This window comes from Corvus hawaiiensis, chromosome 8 (assembly GCF_020740725.1).
Source record: "Corvus hawaiiensis isolate bCorHaw1 chromosome 8, bCorHaw1.pri.cur, whole genome shotgun sequence".
NCBI classification, from domain to species: Eukaryota; Metazoa; Chordata; class Aves; order Passeriformes; family Corvidae; genus Corvus; species Corvus hawaiiensis.
The window spans coordinates 917724-941110 of NC_063220.1; the positions used below are offsets into that span (position 1 = coordinate 917724).

The window sequence follows — 23387 nt, forward strand, 5'->3', positions numbered from 1 at the left end:
AGAGACAAACCCCACTGCCTCCCTGTCCTGGGGTACCTGACACCCAGCAGCAGCACCAGATTTCCTCAGAGTCACAGAAGGTTTGGGTTGGGAGGGACTTGGAAGCTCAGCTTGGTCCAGCGCCAGGGTAACCATCCAGTGCCACTTGTAAATGCCATGGATGAAGCATGGGGTGTCCCAGACCTCCTGCTGGAGGCAGAAACTCCATGTCCAGTGCCAACAGCTTCCAAGCTCTCCCAGAGGCCACGAGGCCCCAGCCCAAGCCCTGTGTTAGCTGTGTTGTAGTACAACAACAATGACAACATTACAGTCCAGAAAAGAGTAACTCCTTGTTTAGGTCCACAGAGAAAAATGTTTGTAAAACCTGGCCTGTGAGACACCAAAGGAATCACTCAGAATGAGGAGGTTTCCTGACTCTCTTAAGCATAGGAGTAATGTCTGGCTTTTATATACAACAAAATCCTTCAGCCCAGGTTTAGTTGGAAGAAATACTGTTGTAAATGAGGGTCAAACCACAAATGACTAAAAAAATCCACAGGTGGAAAAAGGAAGGATTCACCCTGAATGCGTGCTGAGCCACCTCTATAATCCTAGATATGGGGGTTTCTCACCACACGAGGGAATCAAAAGGAGAAGATAAAGACTAAGTCAATCACCAATAAAATTAAAATTTAAAAAGTCAGCTTCCTACCCTTTCTTCTGATCCCACCCTTTACATCAGACATCTTCACTAATTTACCACTGTCTGGCAGAGAGCTCAGGGTCTCTGAGAACACAGATGTTCAGAATGGTGCTCAAAACCTTGATCCCCTCTGGCTGTGGGGTGGCATTGCCATGAGGAAGCTGTGAAGCTCTCCATGTCCAGTGGTCTCAGAGCTATTGGTGCAGGTTATTAAAGCTTTTGCTACTCATAATCAACTAAAATTTATCTAGATTGAAAATAACCACTCCCCAGGCTCTAACAAATCTAATTTCCTCACTTTTCCTGATTTCTCAGTCCCCTGATAAAGGAGACAGGAGTGAGGAGGCTGCAGTGGCCATGGCTGCGCAGAACTTCTCCTTCCTGACCAACCCAGAGTTAATTAAAGTTTAAATGCTCTTCACCACATTGAATTTTAGTCCCCACTTAGCAAGCATCAAGGCCAGTTAAGCTTGGGGAACACCCCTGGCCTTTCCCTGCTTCCCCTGGCTGTGCACACACTAAGCAGGGAGTGCTCCTGCCCGTACAAATGTAATTAAACACAGCCGTGCAGTATTTTAAGGCAGTTTAAAATGCACAAATTGAAATTTAAAAACGGTTGACTAAAATTAGAAATTCTCTCCAAAGGAGGCCGTTGCCACACGTACTCGTTACCATCTGCAAGGGGATTTCATCTGCTGCAGTCCCACTGCTGAGGTTGTGAGCCAGGGACAGCTGAACTGGGTTAGTTGAACGTCACACAGACTGTACAGACACAATCGGCACGAGCCATGTGTGCCAGCACAGCACACGGGCCCGGAACAGCCTGAGCACATACTCTGAAAAACACATTATTCCCTTTCCTGGGCTGCCCACAGTGCTGGAAGATGCTCAGCCCTGCTCCGTGGGAATGGGCCGAAGCCATTGGCATCCACCCTGGCCCTGGAAATAACTACAGTGAAGAGCTGGGGGCTTTATTTGGTCAATACTCAGAATCACAGACCCTCGAGTCCAAGCTCTGCCCCATCCCCACCTTGTCCCCAGCCCAGAGCCCTGAGTGCCACCTTCAGGAATTCCTTCAACACCTCCAGGGGTGGGGACTCCAAACCTCCCTGGGCAGCCCCTGCCAATGCCTGGTCACCCTTTCCATGAAGAAATTCCTCCTGATGTCCAGCCTGACCCTCCCCTGGCACAGTCTGAGGCTGTTTCCTCTCATCCTGTCACAGATTGCCAGTCAATGTAAGCACAAAAAATGCCCTAAAGCTGTGTCAGTGAATTCCTGATTCTGTTACCAGGGCACTGCACAGCCTTTCCTCCCAGACATCAGAGCCCTCCCCACAAGGTGCCAGGAGCCACCAGCTCCCACCAAAATAACTGATGGGGGAGTCCATGGAGCTGAGAGTACTTGAAGCCACCCAGGAAGCACTCAGGGCTTGGTAAAATCATGGCATCAGGTAATTTCATTGGTGCAATGAGCCAATCTGATTCTTTCAAGCAGGAACTTTAAAAAAGTTTGATTTTCAAAGGCAATTTAGAAAACATCTCATCAAACCACTCTGCTCCCTATAACTAAGACCATATTTATTTTACATCTTCTACATTAAAGGCCATTAGTGGGGACTTTCCATGTGATGCAGCAAGTTTATTTAGGATGTCCATTAGCCCCCCATTCACTGTGATGTATGAAATCAATGCATCAGTGACGTATGGTTAGAGAAGAAGGTACTTACACTGCAGGATATTTGAACAGCATCAATAGATCAGTTGGTTATAAATTATTTTAATATCCTCTTCATAAAAATAAAATAACCTATGAAAAAACCTTAATAACCTGAAGTGTGAGAGAAGAGGCAGCTAAATAAAGGTCGGGGACACTCCACTGCTGGTGTGTCAGTCCCTGCAGGCCCTTTGGCTGTCCGGGCTCAGGTGATGCTGTACCAACATCCTACCAGGGGAGGAGGTTCTGCAGGTGGTCTCTGTAGCATGGTCACACTGCCAGCCTTTGATTTGGGGCCAGGCTGCAAGCTCTTTGGGTATTTAAAAATTTTTTTTTACGATTTGGATAACAGCTGAGGGTTAATGACGTAAAAGAGTCCTGGATGGGTTTGTACCGGGACACTGAGGGCTGTAAAGCAGCATGGCAAACATAGAACAATGGTGACATCACATAAATACTGAGACAAGACCCAAAACACACATCATGAGAGCAAGGATGTGTCCCCATGTCCCTGGGAAAGGCAGCAGCAGCTCAGGGATACACTCCCTGCACTCAGGAGCGTGGATCACAGGGCAAGGTCTGAGAGAGCAGCAGACAATAAACCCCCGAGCCCCAGAAGGTGCTGCTGGCCTGCCAGGCTCTGGTGCAAAGGCTTCCCTGGGAGGGAGCTCCCTCCCACGGGGAGTTCCCCCCTTTTCCAAGCACCACGATCCTTTCCAACCTCCCCAACCATTTCCCACACGCGCCAGAGGAAAACTCCAAAGCCAGAGGTGTGAAGCTCTTGCCTTTGGGACTGGAGCTGCTGCACCTGAGGATTGTATGTTGGATTAGGTGAGGGCAGGCTGAGCAGCCACGCACAAAGGGTCCCTGAGGGTCAGGTGAGCAGGGCCAGGTGAGATCCCAGTGACCTGCTCAGGTGGGAGCCTGCGGAGTCTCCGCTCGTGGGACCACCAGAGGAGCTGAACCAGCCCCTGTCCTGGAGAAGACCACCAGGTATGGAGAGGAATTCCCCCTGAATGCCCTGCTGTGTGTGTAGGACTGAGGGGTGCAGAAAAAGAGCATTTGGGACTGTATAAGCCTCACTATGAGAGGAGGAGGAGCTCACAGGAGCTAGCAAAAGCAGGGAAAGGGAGGGACCAAGGTGGATCAGGAAGGAATGCTTGGTGAGGAAATAGAGACATAACCCAAGAAACTTAACTGTTGAAGCATTCCCCTGACCAGCCAGGAACCCGAGGGCTTTTCCTGATACCTTCAATGTGAACAACATTAACAGGCTCTGACACGGATCAAGAAGTTTCTTACAAAACATCCTAAAAAACCAGTTTCTCTCTGCTAGTAAATGTAAAACAGACCTGGAGCAAGCCCCAAAGTGTCAACACCCATCCTTATCCACTGAGCTGAGTCCAGCACCGATCATGTCCTAACAACAGCAGAAGTTACAGCAGCAGAGAGCGACACGTACCAGTCTGCGAATTTCCCTCTCGCACTCCCTCTTGATCCTGGTGATCTCCTCCTGGTGCAGGTGATACACACTCCTTATCTCTGCTGCTTTGATTTTGTCAGCTTGGATGACCATAGTGAGAGCCTCCTCCACTTGTTTCTTAGCCCCCTTCAGCTCGGAAATTTCTTGCTGCATTTTGATTTTCTCCACCTCAAAGCCCTTCTTGGCCTCCTCCTTGGCCTCGGTGAGCAGCACCGTTTTCACCTTGTCCGGGGCCCCGTCGCGCACGGCGTTGAGCAGGGTCTGTAGTCTCTGGATTTCATTATCTTTAATTTTAATTACTCTGAGTAGTTCAGCTTCGTGCTGTCTCAGAAGTGTTTCTCGAACAGCTTGGAGCTCTTTCATTTTGTCTTCATGAAGTTTGACTTTGAGCTCTGTGACCACCACTGTACTTTTATGCTGTTCGTGCTCCTTGATCTGCTTCACTTCCTGATTCTTCTCCCTTTCCAACTTGCTGACCTATAAGGAAAATAAAAAATTACAGTATTTTCAATCAACCAAACAATGAATACATATCATAATATTATTTTTAAATGGTGCAGGTGACTTTACAGTATTACACCTCAATGCTGGTATACCTGTGTCTACAAACTGGTGGTAGCAAAGACCTTTCTTTCACTGCAGGCTTGTGTTTAATACACATTTAGGAGCCAGTCAATACCTTGTGAGTAAGTCTGAGTCCTTACTTAATTCTGCAGAAGCTCTCACAGCACATTCCCCCCAAAATATGGGAAAAATGAGATGCCAAGCCGTCACTTTGGCACGCTCAGGCATGCAGACCAAACCTGCACATGTGTAGGCAAGCTCCTGTGAAGCTCCTGTGCAAGCTCCTGTGAAGCCCCAAACAGCTGCATTTTACCAGATGCTTTTTAAGCAATGAATTATTCAGCAGAGATAACTGACTATACCTGACCACACAAGGCTCAAATGATGTTTCAGTTTTAAACCATGCCATAAACCCTAGAGAAGCCATGGCCAGAAGTGGCTGTGAAGGACAGCGAGAAGGAAAACCAAGTCCTCAGCCTTAAAGCTGCAAATGCTGCTTCACAGCAAAAGGATTAACAGATGTTCTATTTATATGTACGTGTGTGTTGGATTCATAGTCTAAAATGCCTAATAATGATGCAAATTAATGGGAAAATGCAGACTATCATTGTGTCCCTGCATGCTAACACATTTCTATTCTGGAACCGAAAACACCCTGAAGTTTATCAGTGGAAACTGATTCGGGGAATTAGGGAAAAGCAAATGAATGTTCCGTGCTCTTGCTGAGAAGTGATCTGGGGGCAAGAGCTGGAAACGCTTCGAGCTGAGGCTCCAGCCCCATCAGCTGTCCCTCTCCCAAAGGCTCAGGGAGAAGCTGTGTCTCCTTGGAATCTGGGAATTAGCACAGGAGGCAGAGCTGAGATCTAGTATTGTACATGTGGGTAAGCAGCCGGTTTGAAGGAGTTTGAGCTCAAAATCCAAATGAAATTAGTACAAAAGGGAAAGAGAAGAATCACCAAAGAGAATTTTGGCATTTCTGAACCTCCTGAATAGCACCAAATTGCACTCAAAGGAAGGGAAGCTGCCCACCTTACTCTTCTCCTGCTGCAGCTCGATCTGGATGTCGGTGAGCTTGGCCCTGAGCTCCTCATTGGCAGCCTGCAGGGCGGCCAAGGCGTCGGGCTTGTCCCCCCTGGCGCGGCTGCTGGAGCCCCTCTTGGCCATGGTGAGGCCGCGGCAGGGAGGGCCCCAGCCCGGCCCCGCTCGCTCCGGCTGCTCCGTGCCCGCCGCGCTCTACATCTTCTGCGGCCTGTAGGGAGGGACAGCACAGCCACACACCCTGTCAGCGCGGGGGGCACACCACCCCCAGCCCTCCCAGGAGCACGAGGTACGTGTCAGCAGCTGAAGGGGCGGGATTCCCTGCACTAAGTGTGGAATCACAGCTTGCTTTGGGTTGGAAAAGTCCCCTAAGACCATTAAGTCCAACCGTTCCCCCAACACCACCAGTGACCCATATCCCCAAGTGCCACATCCACATGGTTAGTAAATCCCTCCAGGGATGGGGACTTCACATCTGCCCTGGGCAGCTGTGCCAGGGCTGGACAGACCTTTCCATGGAGAAGTTTTGCCCAAGATCCAACCCGAACCTCCACTGATGCAGCTGTTTCCTCTTGTCCCGTCCCTTGTTCCCTGGGAGCAGAGCCTGACGCCCCTGGCTGCACCCTCCTGCCAGGCAGTGTCCCATCCCTTCATCTGCACTGGGATTCACACAGTGCAGAGGATGTGGGTGTTCAGGAGGGACATCCACGCACCAGCCCCTGGCACTGCCACAGCTCGGAGACAACAAGCGCTGGGAAGACTGTTTTCATAGAATCATGGAACCATGGAATCACAGGACGGTCATGCTACAAAATTCCGTTGCTCAAATTTGGGGAAATATTTCCCACCTTTTTAATACTAATCCTGTTAACGTGGGCAGCAATGTTCTTGGCCGATGACCTTCAGTGCCTCGGTCTGTCCCTCATGACTCGAGGTCAAACCACAGCGGAGGCACCGTCCCCTGTCCAGGCACGGGGATGGGGCTTAACAGGTCAGGGCAGCTGCAATGAGAGAGTAACAATAAATGGTAACAGCAAAATAGCAACAAAACCAACCTCCACAACAACATTGTAATAAAAAATAGCCTGGTTTGAATTCTAAGAGCAAAAGCCTGAACCTATCAGGGAATGAAGAGCCGAGAGAGGCAGCTGCTCTGGGGATATAAAAATGGGATATGGAGCTGGGACAGTGCTCAGAGCATCTGGGAGAGGGGCTGGAGTTTGGGAGGGCAGAGCTGCTGAGAGTCACTACACATCTGCATTGGCTCAGAGGAAGAGGGGGGAGGCTGAGACTTAGAGAAACAAGTGGGAGAATAAAATAACATTCCTGGTATTAACTGTCCAAACCAAGGTGGTACAAACAGTCTCAGTTCTGCTGTTTCTCAGGCTGGTGCCTGAGTTTGTAGCCTGGAAGTTTCTATAAAAAGAAACGTTTGGTTGGGCAAAGAAATAGAAATAAATTAAACTTTAAAGATATTGCCTGAAAAATCTATAATGAGTAGATGTTCTTTGCATTTAAGATTCTTGCTGCTTTGTGCAGGCAGACACAACACAGCAATGGAGGTTTAAAACCCTCTTTCTTTATTGATAAAAAATGGGGCAGCACGTAGCCACAGGCACAGAGTTCTACCTGCTGCAACGAATGAGGCCTTTGTGCACATTACAATTATTTTCTTAGAGGATTTCCTCCAAAGGCAGAGGCAGCAGTGAGCCAGGTTAGTTCACAATCTGAGGAAACGAGAAGCAGCGACCAACAAGCTTTAACCACTTCCACATGAATGGCAGACAAATCATAATTTGAATGGTACAAGGATTTGAGAGAGTAATTGCTCACAGGATTCTTTTTGACAGACGAGGGCTGTGAGAATTTACATTTGTGTGCTGACAGAAAAGAAAACTCAGGAGCTGGTACTGTGGAGCAGAGTTCACTTGGTGGGAATTCTGTCTGAGGTCAATTTGTAGAACCACATATCCTGATACGGTGCTGCAGCTTTTTAATTTTCTTTAAAATGTTACGAAGGTTAATGGTATGAATTGACACATTTCATGCCAAGCATCTGCTTGGATCATCGAAATCCAACTCCTGGCCCTGCACAGATAGTCCAAGAATGACCACCCTGCCCACTAAACCACATCACAGACGTGCAGCCCTCCTTTGAGGAGTAAAGGGAAGGAGCCTGCAGAGGTGGAGCCTTCCCTTCTGGACACCAGTGGAGAGGTGAGCACTGGTGAAGAAGTGGCAGTGCCCGTGTGTGATGCTGCGGCCAGGTCTGATGCTGGAGACAGCAGAGCTCAGCCCCTGGCAGCTGCCCCAGCGAGCAGAGATGTTGTTATTGCCAGGATAAGGATGGAAATAGGACTGACAGAGAAAGGCAGCTCCAGTGCCAACCATGACCCTGTGTGTGTGCACGGGGACAAGTGTCATTGTTGGAGCCATGAAAGTGGTCGTTTGTGCTCACAGAAGTGTGGCCCTGCAGCAGGAGCAGCCGTGTCTGTTGGAGCACGCCCCGCGCAGAGAAGCCAGCTGGGACCCGGGGCCAAATGCCAGGCCAGGCTTGAAAGAACAGTTATCACAAATACTGGGAGAAAAACAGGCCATAAAAACGTTCCCAAGCCAGCACCTCTGTGCTGATACAGAGGCAGCCAGGAGGTGCCTCATCCTGGGCTGAGGGAACACAGAGCTGCTGCTCCCAGGGCTCTGCTCAGACATCGGGGGACACACGAGGACCTCGGGAGCCAACGCCGAGGTGCCAGCACTGAGCACAGACCCTCAACAAGCCCCGTCCCTACAGGGAACAGAGCAGCTCCCTGGCACCCCCTCCCCACAGCGCCGGGCACAGGAGACATTCCCTGGAAAACCAGTCACCTGCCTTTGGATTTCTCCTTTATTTTTCCAAGGAGTTATACCGAAGGGGCAGCTATCAGACACATCACCTTAAGAGAACAGAAAGGTCATCGTATTTTTGATGCTGGGAGAATAGATTAAGCATCTGATTCCTGGCATGTTTGATATTGAAAACAGCATCAATAATGCATCAGAGCTGCCTTGAGCAGGGCTCAGCGCTCCCTTTGCCTCCTGACTTGCAATTCAGACATCAAGACTAATTGGGAAGTGTGTTTTCTAGGTAGTAGTTGCTGAAATGAATGTTTTACCATGCTTAAAAATAAGCGAATTAATCCCTACCCAAGGTACCAATATTTGAAAGCAGAACACTGATCTTACAAATATGGAACATTTCCAACATCTGCCACAGCCCTGTGAGCACTGGTGTTCTCTATTTTTGACAAATTGTTCTGATGAATTAGTTTAAACAAACCTTTTTGAGCCTCTGGTGCACCTCAAAATATTATAATAGAAAGAAAACATAATATTGTCCATGGCTGAGTTCCCACTTCCTCATATGTCTATGTTCCATTTAGGATTGCACCAGCCTATAGATCTGAATGCAAGAAAATGAGTTTTCCTCTGAAAAGGAATTTCACGCTAAGCCAATGCAATCATCTCCCATGCTGGAGTTGTGCTTTGGGCTTTATCCATATAAACATTTGTCACAACAGTGCATCGCTCACTCAGCTGCAACATGAGAAGAAAACCTGTTGGAAATTACATGGGAAAAGGAGTGAGCAGGTAGCTGAGATCAAGAAGCAATGGCCAAGATATGTACTGTCCTGCACACAGGGCTGTGTTGTGCATTTCCTTCACACACAGAACCATAGAATCCAATCCCGGGATCTCTGAGGTTGGAAAAGCCCCCCAGGATCATCCAGGCCACCCTGTGCCCCATCCCCACCTTGTCCCCAGCCCAGAGCCCTGAGTGCCACCTCCAGGAATTCCTTGGACATCTCCAGGGATGGGCACTCCAAACCTCCCTGGGCAGCCCCTGCCAAGGCCTGAGCTCCCTTTCCATGGGGAAATTCCTGCTGCTGCCCACCCTGAGCCTGCCCTGGCCCAGCCTGAGGCCGTTCCCTCTCCTCCTGTCCCTGTTCCCTGCCAGCAGAGCCCGACCCCCCCGGCTGCCCCCTCCTGTCAGGGACTTGTGCAGAGCCACAAGGTCCCCCCTGAGCCTCCTTTGCTCCAGGCTCAGCCCCTTTCCAGCTCCCTCAGCCGCTCCTGGGGCTCCAGCCCCTTCCCAGCTCCGTTCCCTGCCCTGGACATTCTATGAGGTTTTTCTCTGTTCTGTTTAGATTGAGACTAATCTGATAAAATTCTTTTTTAAAAATATACAAGCAACATGGGTAACTCAACCCAGACGTCCAGAGAGGCACATCTGACTTGTCCATGCTTTTGCTGAGGAAGTTGCTGGCTCCCCACACTGCAGAGTTAATGCACCCCATTACCTACGGCTGGCTGGTGTAGAGCAAGTCACCACTTCCATAAGGGAAATAAATAACCAACCAGCGCTTCCCAGTGCGAAGCAAGCTCTGAAACCTATCTTTGATGAAATAATATCTGCTTTAAATTCAAAATAATTCTGCCCCTCACGCCCCAACCCTGACATCCAGTAGAGCTCCTGCAGATGGAAGTCTAGCCCAAGTTTTGCCATGGATTAGATCAATTCCAGCAGCAGCTGTAACAGACACATGTCAAATCCCAACTGACCTGAATTTTTCCTCAAGAGATTAATCCTTCCACCGTTGTTGACTTTAACTCATCAATGGGTGGATCATGTCCTTTGTAAGCTCTACATTTGCAGCTTCCAGACTCCTCTACACAGACTCACCTTGTGTGTGAAGTCACCTGTTTGTGCCACACCCACGGATCGAAATTCCATCCTCTTGTTTCTCATTGTAAGTTTTGCACAGGTTTTTTCTGGGTTTTCTTTGAAGTGCAAAACATAGTTGGGTGTCAATTATGAAGCTAATTATGGTTTATAGGGAATGGCTGGAGCTGGGCCAGGGCAGGCTCAGGCTGAGATCAGGGAAAGGCTCTTCCCCCAGAGGGTGCTGGGCACTGCCCAGGCTCCCCAGGGAATGGGCACGGCCCCGAGGCTGCCAGAGCTCCAGGAGTGTTTGGACAGCGCTGCCAGGGATGTCCAGGGTGGGGCTGTTGGGGGGTCTGGGCAGGGCCAGGGGCTGGAATGGATGATCCTGTGGGTCCCTTCCAGCTCAGGACTGCTCTGAATTGCAGTACTGGCAGACACAATTGCTGCTAAATCCCAACAGGTACCTGTTTAATTGTACAACTCTTATGGCTAATTTGCAGAACAAGCAATAATTAATTAAAAACAGGTGAGTAGGTAGGAAAGTAATTTCTCCTTTTTCTCAGATAACCCCCAGTATTTAAGGTAAAAAAATCCACTGGAGTTTCTGCAATAAACTCCAATAACACACCTATCCAAATTATCCGTTGAACGGGAGCAACTCAGCATAATTTGGGGAGGACTATTAGTGAGGAATATATTTTAGATTTAATTCCATGAGTTTAATAGTGTGTCACTGTGTTATCCTGCTCACAAACAAGCTGTCAGAGCAATGCCATCCCTTCTTCCAAGGAATTCATGCCTGTATAATTAACTAAATCAACTGTAACACAGATGGCATCGCACGGTCCAAAAGCACTTGATGGCAACATTTTAAGCATGTTATTAACATCCCTAAATAACTATTTAATGCTACCTCTCCAACCCTCTTCGGCACCAACACACAACACAGCTGGATTTGAGGATGGAAAAGGCAGTATTTAATTGCTACACTCTTATAAAAGATTTACAGTTCTTGGATTTATTCAATTTATAAATGAGCTTGAAAAATAGCAGACTCAACAGTGGCAACAAAACCACTGTGCTTTGGATTTCAGAATTAAGGTTAATTTCCAGACTGACTCATCATCATTAAATTCAGCTGTGAGGAACTGGACAGCAGGAAAAGACACTGATGGGAGCAGGAACCTTTCTTTAGGCTAGACAGATAGAGCAGGACTATCCAGAAATTACACTCCTATTTTACAGTGTGTTTTATTTCTCAGTAGGTGTGTGCCCAGCTCTAAATCAAGATAAAAATTGACATTTCACAGCAACAGACAAGAATTGAAGGCAAGTTGATTAATCTCCCAAATGCAAACAGTTGGGAGATGTCCATCAGGCTCTAGTGGAAAGCTGTTCCTACAGGCTGAAACACTGAGGATCAGATTATTTCAAACCTCATTGTTCATTACAAAATATCCTGGTTTAAACAACCTTTTTGTGACACTTGCTGTGAGTCTCCTCCCTGATGCCAGTCCTGTTACTGAATAGCAAACGTGATGCTCCTCGGCTCAGAAACACAATAATAAACATAAATAAACAATACCCACAAATAAGCATAAATTCTGATTTAGAAGGAAAGCAGAAGTATGCCCAGACTCCCGGAGTGTTGGAGATGTGCTGTGAGGGGGTGGTACCCACCGGGGGCGGCAGTGCCAGGGATTAACACCATTCCTGTCCCACCAACATCCGCGGGGCGAGGGCAAGGGCTGGCAGGACCAACTCTCATGGGATCAGGTGCGAGCCCTCCAGCGTGGTCTCAGCTGGGAAGATGGTCCCTAGGGAAGATCAAGAGAGCTTTAGGTACATTCTGGGGGCAGGAAGATCTGCATTAGAGCAACTGAGAGACACTGTGCTGCTTTCACCAGGTCAAGCTTCTGGCACGATGTTGTTGGGGAAGGTGAAGAGAGAGACCTAATCCAGAGATGGCAAATGAGTTCAGAACACATAAACTGTTAAAATGGGATCCAGGAGCAGCCACAGCTTCTCTGGGAAACCTGTGCCAGGGTCTCACCACCCTCCCAGGGAACAAGTCTTTCCCAATATCCCACCAAACTCTGCCCTCTGGCAGTGGGAAGCCATTCCTCCTTCTCCTGTCCCTCCAGGCCCTTTTCAAAGTCCCTCTCCAGCTCTCTTGGAGCCCCTTTAGGCACTGGCTAAATAAATATTTCCAACTATAAAGATCCATTATAAAAAGGATTTCATAACAAAAGCAGTCCCTGGAAGATGATTGAATAAAATCTTAAAAGTAGAATGTCCTCCCAGATGATGAACCAGAAACCCTGACCAACCTGGCAAAACAAAGCCCCTGTTTCCCAGAGGAGAGGCAGAGCTACAGGTGGGAAGGAAAAGGCTGCAGGCACATGGGAAAGCACTCAGAGAGGCGTGGGAAGCGCTGGTGTGGCATGAGCCAAACCCTGTGTGCACGGAGGTATCGAGGCATGGCCCCCCAGGCCCCCCAGCCACGGAGGTGACCCCGTGCTGCTGCCCTTGGCCAGGGGAGCTCTGCCAGGACGGCTCTGCACGCACCACATGCACATGGCTGAGGACTTTGCAGCTGTAATCTGATTTTTTAAAGCTGATTTGATTTGAAATGCTGCATGAACCTTTGGAGTCAATTTGCCTGGCATGCAGGTACCACTTCCCTGCAGTTTCACTGAATGGATCAGTAGGAGGGTTTCAGGCCTCCTAGCACCATGGCAGACCCAGAGCCGAGGGGAAGAAAAGGCTGTTTCACCCTCACTTTAACATCTGAAGTCAAAGGATGCCAGGCTGAACAAGCTGCCCAGAGCAGCTGTGGCTGCCCCATCCAAGTGTCCAAGGCCAGGCTGGACAGGGCTTGGAGCAAACTGGGACAGTGGGAGGTGTCCCTGCTGATGGCAGGGCGTGGAACTGGATGGGCTTTAAGGTCCCTTCCAACCAAACCAGGCTGGGATTCTGTGATCCATTTCTCTGGGAAAATCTTATTTTCAACACAAGAGCTTTATAACCTTTTTAAACCAAGACTAACAATAAATAGGAAAAAAGAAAAAAAGAAAGCGGGAAAAGAGGAACTTCAGCAGCTGCTTCTGCTTGTGCTCTCTACTGGGTCACTAAAATTGACTTCCTGGAGTTCACCTCTGAGGCCAAGTGACTCATTCCCAAGTGGCATCTCCTGGCTGATGCCTCCTCTCGAGAAAACCCCTCCCTTGCAGCAATCTCCCTGTCAAGGACTTGTGCAGATGATCAGGAAAAGCACTGGCCCTGCTTTTCTGTGAGAAATGTGCTACATAATGACCGGGGAAACATTCCCACCAACATCTCCATTTACAGGCTGGAGAAGCTCCAGAGGAGCCCTTTCCCAGCTACTGGGTTAGTGTGGCAGCTGGGTAATCTGGGATTTGAGTTCAGGGCTCTCCAGTCTTTTAGCCTTCTGCATTTCCTCCTTCAGGGAAAGCAGCTCCTCGCAGGGCTGCTCTGCGCTGATCCGCAGCCAGGAGCCCGTGTCCATCTGGCTCCCGAGCTCCCGGCTGACCACTGCTCTGGGAGCGCAGGCACCGGGCTCTGCCTGCAGCCGGGCTGCCCCAGGGCACCGGGATCGCTTCCTGCAGGGATCTGTCCCTCCAGCCGCTCTCCAGGGCCCCGAGGGTGGAACTGTGGCTCTGCAGAGCTCTGGGCGCCTGGAGGGGCAGCAGCAGGAACAGCAAGAGCTGTGGCTGCTCTGCTCGGGGCTAACCCGAGCTTGAGAGTTTTAACTGAAACTACGCAAATTCCTATGGCTCATTACATCCACAAGAGAAGCCCATGGCCAGGGAACCCCTGCCCAGCCAGCCAGCGACTGCCAGCAGGCAGAGGGGCTCAGAAACGTGGGCTGTGCTCGGGGCAGCAGAGTGACCTCAGTGCATCCTGGCACTGAAAGGTGATGGGGAGGTGAGAATGGAAGTCGGATCTCAGTTTCACAAGGACACTTCAGGGTCGTGCACACCTGTAATTAACTGCTAAAGAGCCGTGGAATCACAGAACAGGCTGAGCTGGATGGGACCCACAGGGATCACCGAGTCCAGCTCCCAGTCAGCACAGGGCACCCCAACAATCCCACCCTGTGCCTGAGAGAAGAGTGAGCAGTGTGATGGGTAAGAAACTCCAGCCACAGATGGGGGATCAAAACAAAGGGAGGAGATTCTCAGCTGCCAGCTCCAAGGCCCAGAGCTAGGGCTGGCACTGTCTGGTGTTCTGGTGACCTGGTAAAGAGTAAAGGGCAGGACACAAAAAGCTGCCAATAACAGAGGATTATGTAGGTCAATCACGAGAGAGGACAAGGCAGGCAAAAGGAAAAAAAAATAAAACAATAACCTCAAACTAGAAAAAACAGGTAACTTAGCAACATGAAATTCAATCTGTGAAAGTACAAGATAATCTACATTTAAAAATACAATTTGACATATCCTGCACACAGAGATTTAGGAGGAAAGATCAAGTCATTACTTGATCTTGAGGACATCTGTTGTGCACACAGCAATGTAAATAAGGTATTACAGTGGCAGGAGACGTGAAATCAGAGGAAAAGCATTATGATGCTGCAGAAAGCTAAGTGATAGGCACTCGTTAATCCACTCAAATTCTCCTAAATGAAACATAATAGGTGTGACCAGGTAATAAAAGTCAGGATCTGTGATTTTTGGAAGGGACATTAAACAGGAATTTATTTAATGACTGATACTGTGTAGGTGAAAACGATGTTTCAGTTACTTTTTCATACTAATGCAAGAACAAGAAACCACCCTGTGGGCACTGGCAGGAAATGAAATTATTTTTCCGGTGGAAAGATGAATCTTCCACTTGGGATCACACACCACAAACCCTGGGAGCAGTTGCCCATCATTCTGCTGCTCCTGGGGTCAAACCACCGCTGGCCAGGTTGAACAGGGGAGGAAAAGGCTGGAGCTGAGTCCGTGGTGCAGCCCCCAGAGCAGCCAGCCCCAAAAGCAGCCACCACAGGTCAGCCCCTCCAGCCCAGCCCAGCCATCAGCCCTGACCTGCAGCGGGCAGGGCAGGCTGGCTGCTGGGACTGACACTCGCAGGGGTTTGCACTCTGCCACTGGGGGAGAGCATGGTCCTTCTCGTTTATTTATTTCTGGATTGAAATCACAGACCCTGCTTTGGTCTTGCTTTGTGCAAAGCCAGAGGAATGGGACAGGCGTCCCGGTGACACAGTCTGGGAGAGCCCTGCTGGGCGAGGAGGAGAGGGAAGGAGCCCAGAGGCTCAGGAATGGGGCAAGGGGCTGGGAGGAGAGGTCCCAGCTGAATTCCTCAGGATGAGAGCAGCAGCCTCAAGTTGCACCAGGGGAGGTTTAGGTTGGAGATCAGGGAAAATTTCTACACAGAAAGGGCTGTCCAGTCCTGCCCGGGGCAGTGGTAGAGTCACCGTCCCTGGAAGTGTTCAAATAACGCAGCTGTGGCACTTAGGGACATGGTTTAGAGGTGAACATGGTGGTGGTGTGGGTCAGTAGCTGGATTTGATGATCTTCAGGGTTTTTTCAACCTTATCAAGCCTGTGATTCTATGATTCCATGATTCTGCTCCATCCCTCAGGGATGTCAGCTCAGGCCACAGTGACCTGCAGTGGTCAGGCAGCTGGAGGTGGGCTGATTACCCACAGATCAGCAACATCACAGCTCCTAAAGACACTGAGTTTTCTTAAACTTTCTAAAAACTTACTTAAAAGTACATGGCAAAAGCGTCTAACAATCATAACAACTTCAGATTTGCCTTAAAAAACAAATCTATAATTGAAATGACTACAGATACATTGGAAACAGCAGCCCAAGAGCATTTTTTCTGTCTAGATAATACGTATCTTGGCAGCATTTCAACAGAACCAGAATTAATTTCAAGTGTCAAATGCTACATTTTACTGGTGCTCAGGAAATGCTGCTGTGTCCCTGTCCTACCTGCAGCCTCTCCCGTCTTTCCTTCAGCAATCCCAGCTCCCTCCTCCCTGCATAAATTCCTCTGGATTTGACACCCAGTTCTGTGCACCTGAGAAGATAAAAAAGCTTCAGAAAACAACCAACCTGGGACCGTGCATCTGAAGCACTGAAACACGGTACGGAGGTACAAACGAAGCTGTTAAACTCCAGCAGATAAAGCCCGGCGCAGAGCCTGGAGAAGCCCCAGGCCTCGGCTGCAGAGGGATTTGTAGCGGCGAGGACAGCCTGGGACCGGGGAGAGCGGCTCCGGCAGAGCATCGGCCGCGCTGCTGCAGCTGCGCGGAGCGGGAGGGACCGCGCCGGCCCCGGCGGCAGAGCCGCCCCTGGCACCGGGCAGCGGCTCTCCGGCCCCTCCGGCCCCTCCGGCCCCTCCGGCCCCTCTGGCCCCCAGTCCGTGTGCTGCCAGCCTGCGGGCAGGGCTCAGCGCCGTGCCCGGGACACGGGAGGGGCAGCGCCGCAGCCCCAGCGGGTGCCACCGCCCGCAGCGCCGCTCCGTGCCCGCGGCCGGGCCGGGGCTCCCCCGGGATGTGCCCGGCATCTGCCTCGGCACAGCCATCAGCCCCCACCCTGCGAGCCACGAACGCGGCGGCACGTTCCCGCAGCCGGAATTAAACTTACGAAGCACTTCGATGAGATTTAAAAAATCATTTCAGGCGAGAAAAGCACCTGGGCAGCATCCTGGACCGCCTCTGCTCACCTCTGCTTCAACTCCAGCAGCGCGGCGTCTCCCGGCTTGTCACGGCTCCAGCTCCGAGGGGCTGTGACTCAGCAAAGGGAGCAGCTTTTTATTTTTCAGATGGAACTTACCAAACCGTGCCAATATTACGGGGAGGATCTGCTTCCTGGATCCACCGCTCTGCCAGCCTCTCCCGAGGTATTTCCACTGAACCCTCCCCATCTGGTTACGTTACGACAACAGGAAACGGTTTCTTGGGGGAAAAAAAAATCAAATGCAAAGCCTGCATGGGAACCGGGCTGGGCGAGGAAGGAAAGACTCCCAGCCTCTACCTACCCTGGATTGAAAAGCAAAGGTGACGTCTCATTGCTAGCCTGGGAGTTCGGCTGCTCCGAGCCGGACATGCTGGGATGTGCGAGTGCCTGTGCTGAGCTGGAGCTCGGAACGGGAGCCCCTGCCCGGGGAGCCCCAGCTCGGGGAGCCCCAGCTCGGGGAGCCCCAGCCCGAGGAGCCCCAGCCCGAGGAGCCCCTGCCCGAGAAGCCCCAGCTCGGGGAGCCCCAGCCCGAGGAGCCCCTGCCCGAGGAGCCCCAGCTCGGGGAGCCCCTGCCCGAGGAGCCCCTGCCCGAGGAGCCCCAGCTCGGGGAGCCCCAGCCCGAGGAGCCCCTGCCCGAGGAGCCCCAGCTCGGGGAGCCCCAGCTCGGGGAGCCCCTGCCCGAGGAGCCCCAGCTCGGGGAGCCCCAGCCCGAGGAGCCCCTGCCCGGGGAGCCCCTGCCCGGGGAGCCCCAGCCCGGGGAGCCCCAGCCCGGGGAGCCCCAGCTCGGGGAGCCCCTGCCCGGGGAGCCCCTGCCCGAGGCTGGCAGGGCTGGCAGGTGCCCCCCGAGTGAGGCCGCTGCCCGGCTGGCTCGGGGAGGATCCCTCTGGCCCTTCCACAGGCAGCAGGCTCCCCCTGCACCCCGCGGCTCACGGCAGGGACAGAGCTCCTCACCCCAGCCCTGGGCCACGGGCCAAACCCCACTGCTTCCCGCGGCTCTGCCCTGCCCAAAACACGGAGGAACAGCCCAGGGAATCTCAGGTGAGTTGTGAAGGGCTGAGATCCCCCTCTGTGAGGCCGAGCCTGCCTGGGCGGGCAGAACCACAGGTACAGGGCACGACCCAGCTGAGCAACCTGCGGCTGCCTCTGGTACAGGTGTGAACTCCAACAGCTCAGCAGCCAACGCTGATCCACACTACAAAATCCCCAGCCTGTCCCAGTGTAACCCCCAGGCTCTTACACCACCCTACACATGTGCAGGTGTCTCCAGAAGCGCTGCACCCACAGCTCCAGGCCCAGCAATCCAGGTTGGACACACGGACACGGCCCTGTCCCTGCTCACCCCTGCCCTGCCCTTGGAATTTATGACCATGAGAAAAGTGCCTGTTCCTACAGAGAGGAAAAGCTGGAAGTTACTTCCAGAATGATCCAACCAGAAGTGCTCCAGAACCCAGCCTGTGACAAATTAGCAAATACGTCCTTTAATTACAGAAAGCTTTTCCCTTCGATTTTTAATTAGAAGCAAGAATGCAGATGCCATTTACATAAAAGGACTGTCTTGTTTTCCCTCCTGTGCTGGCACTACCAAATCCCAAACACATCCTGCAAATTTCCATGGATTTAACAAAGTCCTCAAGGTTACAAAGCTTCTGACCATCACGTTTTGAGATACAGGGTGCTTCAGCAGCAGCCAAAAGTTGGTGCAGAAGAGATACAGAGGACATATGTATAGAAAAGATACATACAGAATTCTGACACCTCTGCAGACATAGATCTGTTTAAACAATTAAAATATTAAAAACTATCAGGTACAGTTTTCAGGTATGAGCCAATGAACAGTATCCTCTTTAAAAAGAGAAATACAAGGTGCAGTTGAGTTTTAGAATGGCTCAATGAGTGAATGAGTAAGAAAGCAGAAGAATGACATTTTCATGTCACGCAGGAGACATGAGGTGAATACTTGAATAAAAAACCAATAAAAACAGGAAAAAAAAATCAATATTAGCCTCAAGCACTAAAGAATCCTAATTTAAAAGAGCCTCTAAACCCCCAGGAGACCACGGCTGGCTGTCTTCCTGCTGCCAGAGTTACTGCTCACAGTAGCTCCAGCCACTGGCCTGGCTTCAAAGGGAAGGGAGGCACCAGCCCAGACCCCCCCAAGGAGAGAATCCACCAGACTGCCCCTAATTACACACCAGCAATGCCTCTGGCAGAGGGGAGACAGACCTGAGGAAAGGCTGTAACCTCTCCATCTCAAACTCAGCCACTTCTTTCAGCAGTCTGACTCTTGTATTTGTTACATCCTTAAAATCCCAGGTTGATTTGGGTTGCAGAGGAACCTAAAGCTCCTCTCACTCCACCCCTGCCATGGCAGGGACACCTTCCACTATCCCAGGTTGTTCCAAGCCCTGTCCAACCTGGCCTTGGACACTTCCAACCCATACCGTGGGCTGGGAACCTTCCAGTAGAGTAGGAAATAAACCGGAGGGAATGGAAATGAAATATCCTGTTTTGAGCTGAACAGAGCTTTCAGTGCTCAAAGTTTGCCCGGTCCTGCCCTGCTCCCCTCCCTGCTCCCCTCCCTGCTCCCCTCCACACCCAGGGAAAGGCCTCTCCCCAGGGGTTCTCCGGCAGCCCCCAGCAGGATCCGAGACTCCGCTGCATCCCTGCACAGCGACACCATCCCTCTCCTGACTGGATTAAGGAAAAGACGACTTTCTTCGCTGGCAAACGGGCTTGTAGCCAAACAGATCTTGAAAACAAATACATCCTCAGGAGCAACTTCCCCAGGCAGCAGCTCCAGAGCAGAGCTCAGCAGCCTGGCAGCCGCTGCCGTTGCCATGGAGGCCGTACCCGCTCTTCTTCTGCCTTTTCTTTTTCTTTTTTTAAAAAAAGGGCAATAACTGCTGCAGATCAGCAACTGAGATTTCCAGTGAGCTCTCACAGGCTGCAGGCACAAGGCAGTATCTCACACACAGAATCTCAGAATCATTTAGGTTGGAAAAGACGTCTAAGACCATCAAGTACAACCTGTGCTTGACCCCCACCTGGTCTCCAGCCCAGAGCACTGAGTGCCATGTCCAGATCTCCCTTGGGCACCTCCAGGGATGGGCACTCCACCACCTCACACAGATGCTGTGGCAAACTTTGCTGCCTGGAACATTTTTTTTATGATGGATTTATTTCTCAATCATTTTAGTCAAAACATTCAGATGAAAAATCGAGATGCTGTCAGAAATGAAACTGAAATGTTTTAGAATGGCATTTGAATTTTTAGAAGCACTTATGTTTAATTAAAATCAAGAATTTTAAAGCCCTATTTTGAAACTGGAGCCCCTCTGCCATGGAGCCGGGCTGGGAGAGCTGGGGGGCTCATCTGGAGAGGAGAAGGATCCAGGGAGAGCTCAGAGCCCCTTGCAGGGCCTAAAGGGGCTCCAGGAGAGCTGGAGAGGGACTGGGGACAAGGCATGGAGGGACAGGACACAGGGAATGGCTTCCCAGTGCCAGAGGGCAGGGCTGGATGGGAGATTGGGCAGGAATTGTTCCCTGGCAGGGTGGGCAGGCCCTGGCACAGGGTGCCCAGAGCAGCTGGGGCTGCCCCTGGATCCCTGGCAGTGCCCAAGGCCAGGCTGGACATTGGGGCTTGGAGCAGCCTGGGACAGTGGGAGGTGTCCCTGCCATGGCAGGGGTGGCACTGGGTGGGCTTTGAGGTCAACTTGAGGAAAGCTCCTTACTCAGCCAGGAAGGAGGATGGGGTTTTTCTGCTGTTGCCAAAGAGAAGGGAGCTATAAATGTTGTTATTTCTCCTTTATCATCTCTGATGACTTAGCAGCAAGTGCTAAAAATAACTTTTATGCTTAATCTTCAAAGTCGATGTGTTGGAGTTTTTTAAAAAAACCAAAACAAATCCTACATCCCAGCAAGAATATTACAAATATTTCAGGATTCAAATGAAACTTTCTGAAGAGGTGATGCAAGGCTGCCAAATGTGACATTTCACACAGAGCTTTTCTCTCTGAGCTCCCTCCCAGCCCTCTGCTCACAAGGAGACAATTGAGACAGTGACACATTTCTGAGAGCAGGCTGACTTCGAGTGCTCAGCATTCACTGCACTAAGGCATGTTTGGGAATCAGTGACCGGGACCTGTCAGGGGCTGGAGAGGAAATGACACAAGATTCTGATCTCCAGGAGAAAGTTTGGCCCATGCAGGTTTTCACTTCACATTTCTGATGTTCAATAGAGCTTTACTGTCAGCAGTGGGCAGGACACAACCCAGACCCAAAAATGGGTTTGAGCCTCCGTGTGAAAACACAACAGCAATGGAGTAACGACTGGTGTAACAAATGACTCCTACCAGCCCTGCTTGGCTGATGGCCTAAATTTAGATATAACAAAACCAAACAACTTCTCAAAAAATTTTACTCCAAATGAGTCAAGCTAGCTTGGAATTCAGAACTCCAGGGAAACTGGAGGGACCGAAGCTTGCACGCATGTTACTTTAAATAGAGGAGTCTCATTAATATGAAATAAGCAGGCATGAAATGATGTTCCTACAGCTGAAAGTACAGCACTCCTCAGTAAACCTGAAACACCCCGGTCACAGCCAGCCCTACACACCCCAGTGCACTATCCAAGCACTAAAGATTATCTTGACAAGACACTGAAGGGCAAAATGCTCCCTGGTATCCCAGGGAACAATGCCTTGAGGCTACTTCTGCATTTGTTTACGCACCCAGGAGCAGGTCCTGACCCACAACATTAAATACCCATAAATATTTGTTCAAAGTTCACTCGTTATTTAATTAGTTCATGCTCAGCCCACACTATGCTGGACCCACGGCACCAATGCTCACCTGAGCCAGGAGCGTGGTCAGAATCAGCTGGGCCAGGGGCTCACCTTGCAGGACCTGTGTCACACCTGCACAGCAGGTCCATGCTCACAGGACCCCAATGTGTCACTAACGGCAACAATAAGGGAATTGGTCAGGTTGGAAAAGCTCTCTGAGACCACTGAGTCCAACTGTTCCCCCAGCACTGCCACAGTCACCACTGACCGTGTCCCCAAGTGCCACATCCACAGGGCTGCTAAACCCCCCCTGGAATGGGGACTGCATCCCTGCCCTGGGCAGCTCTGCCAGGGCTGGACAGCCCTTTCCAGCAGGAAATTTTCCCAGTGTATAACCTAAACCTCCCCTGGCCCAGCCTGAGGCCGTTCCCTCTCCTCCTGTCCCTGTTCCCTGCCAGCAGAGCCCGACCCCCCCGGCTGCCCCCTCCTGTCAGGGACTTGTGCAGAGCCACAAGGTCCCCCCTGAGCCTCCTTTGCTCCAGCCTGAGCCCCTTTCCCAGCTCCCTCAGCCGCTCCTGGGGCTCCAGCCCCTTCCCAGCTCCCTCAGTTAAAGTGATGCTCAACAGACACAAGGGGGTCACAGGGCCCTTACTTCCCACCCTGAATTACTGCGAGCATTCCTAGAAACAGGGAATTTCAAGAAGTGCCAGAGAGCTGAAGGATGCTGAGGAAGTGGAAAGCTGAGGCGCTCGCCTGAGGGCTGGCCAGGGGCAGGAGCAATTTCACCATTCCCAGGGCAGGGTTCATTAGTAACTGAATCACTCGGTGTCATTTAGTGCTGGTATACAGCAATACCTTCAAACTCTGTCCCAAAGATGCAGCTGTTGTTTTAACAACCCCTTGGATCTTCACTGCCTACCTTTCACTCCCGATTTGGGATGTACGAGTACATCCATGCCTGTGCAGACACTCCTTCCCGGGAGCTACGTCTGCTCCGGAGCTCACTAACACTCTTTGATACCCCTGTGGTGATTGACACGGAAATAGAAGCAAAAAACGAAACATTCGTGCCTGTGTAATACTCTTCAGTCTCAAATTCAGTTGTTGGCTGGCTTATTTTTAAACGACAGCATTGATATTTTTAGCAGAGCACTTATTTCTCTTTAGTTTCACATGTTTATGCAGAACACAGAACCAACAACTTGTGCCCTTCCTGTAACTGTTATTGCTCTTACAGTAAAACACATCCAAACTTCAGCTCAGCTCTTGGAAGGAAAGAGAACCTTCACACCATAATGGCAAGGAATTTATGAGGAAAGGAGGAGAAAAGAAACTTTACACTAAGACTTTTCCCCCAAACTTATACGAGTCCTTTACTGATTTTCACGTTGCACAACAGAGCTCCCTCTGGGTATTCCAAGGGGTTTATTCACACTGTTGGGATGTGCCACCTCTGTCAACACCAGACCGAGTCTGACCATCTCCTGCCATCCAAGGCCAGGCTGGACAGGGCTTGGAGCAACCTGGGCTAGTGGAAGGTGTCCCTGCCCATGGCAAGGGGTGGAATCAGCTGGGCTTTAAGGTCCCTTCCCTCTCAAACCAGTCTGGGATCCTGCTGGTCACTGGGCACTGCTGAAGAAACTCATTTCACACACTCCCATTTCATGTTTTCCCTTTGAACAAACAAAATAATACCAAAAA

At 50.7% G+C, this 23387-nt stretch overlaps 1 protein-coding gene across 38 annotated transcripts in view; it reads right to left on the minus strand.

Moving 5' to 3' along the window:
* JAKMIP3 (Janus kinase and microtubule interacting protein 3) overlaps positions 1 to 23387 on the minus strand; it is a 52783-nt gene that overhangs the window by 23803 nt on the left and 5593 nt on the right. For 27 of the 38 annotated variants that reach the window (XM_048310876.1, XM_048310874.1, XM_048310872.1 and 24 more), the window contains exons 2-5: positions 11864 to 12000; positions 6330 to 6482; positions 5473 to 5692; positions 3859 to 4356 (exon numbers count right to left, since the gene is read on the minus strand). In XM_048310876.1, coding sequence (XP_048166833.1) covers positions 3859 to 4356; positions 5473 to 5607 — 633 coding nt within the window. In that variant the 5' untranslated portion in view covers positions 5608 to 5692; positions 6330 to 6482; positions 11864 to 12000. Of the gene's footprint in view, positions 1 to 3858; positions 4357 to 5472; positions 5693 to 6329; positions 6483 to 11863; positions 12001 to 16152; positions 16241 to 16888; positions 16963 to 16998; positions 17298 to 23387 lie in introns of those variants that run through there. The other 11 variants (XM_048310865.1, XM_048310867.1, XM_048310861.1 and 8 more) reach the window with 10 other exon arrangements.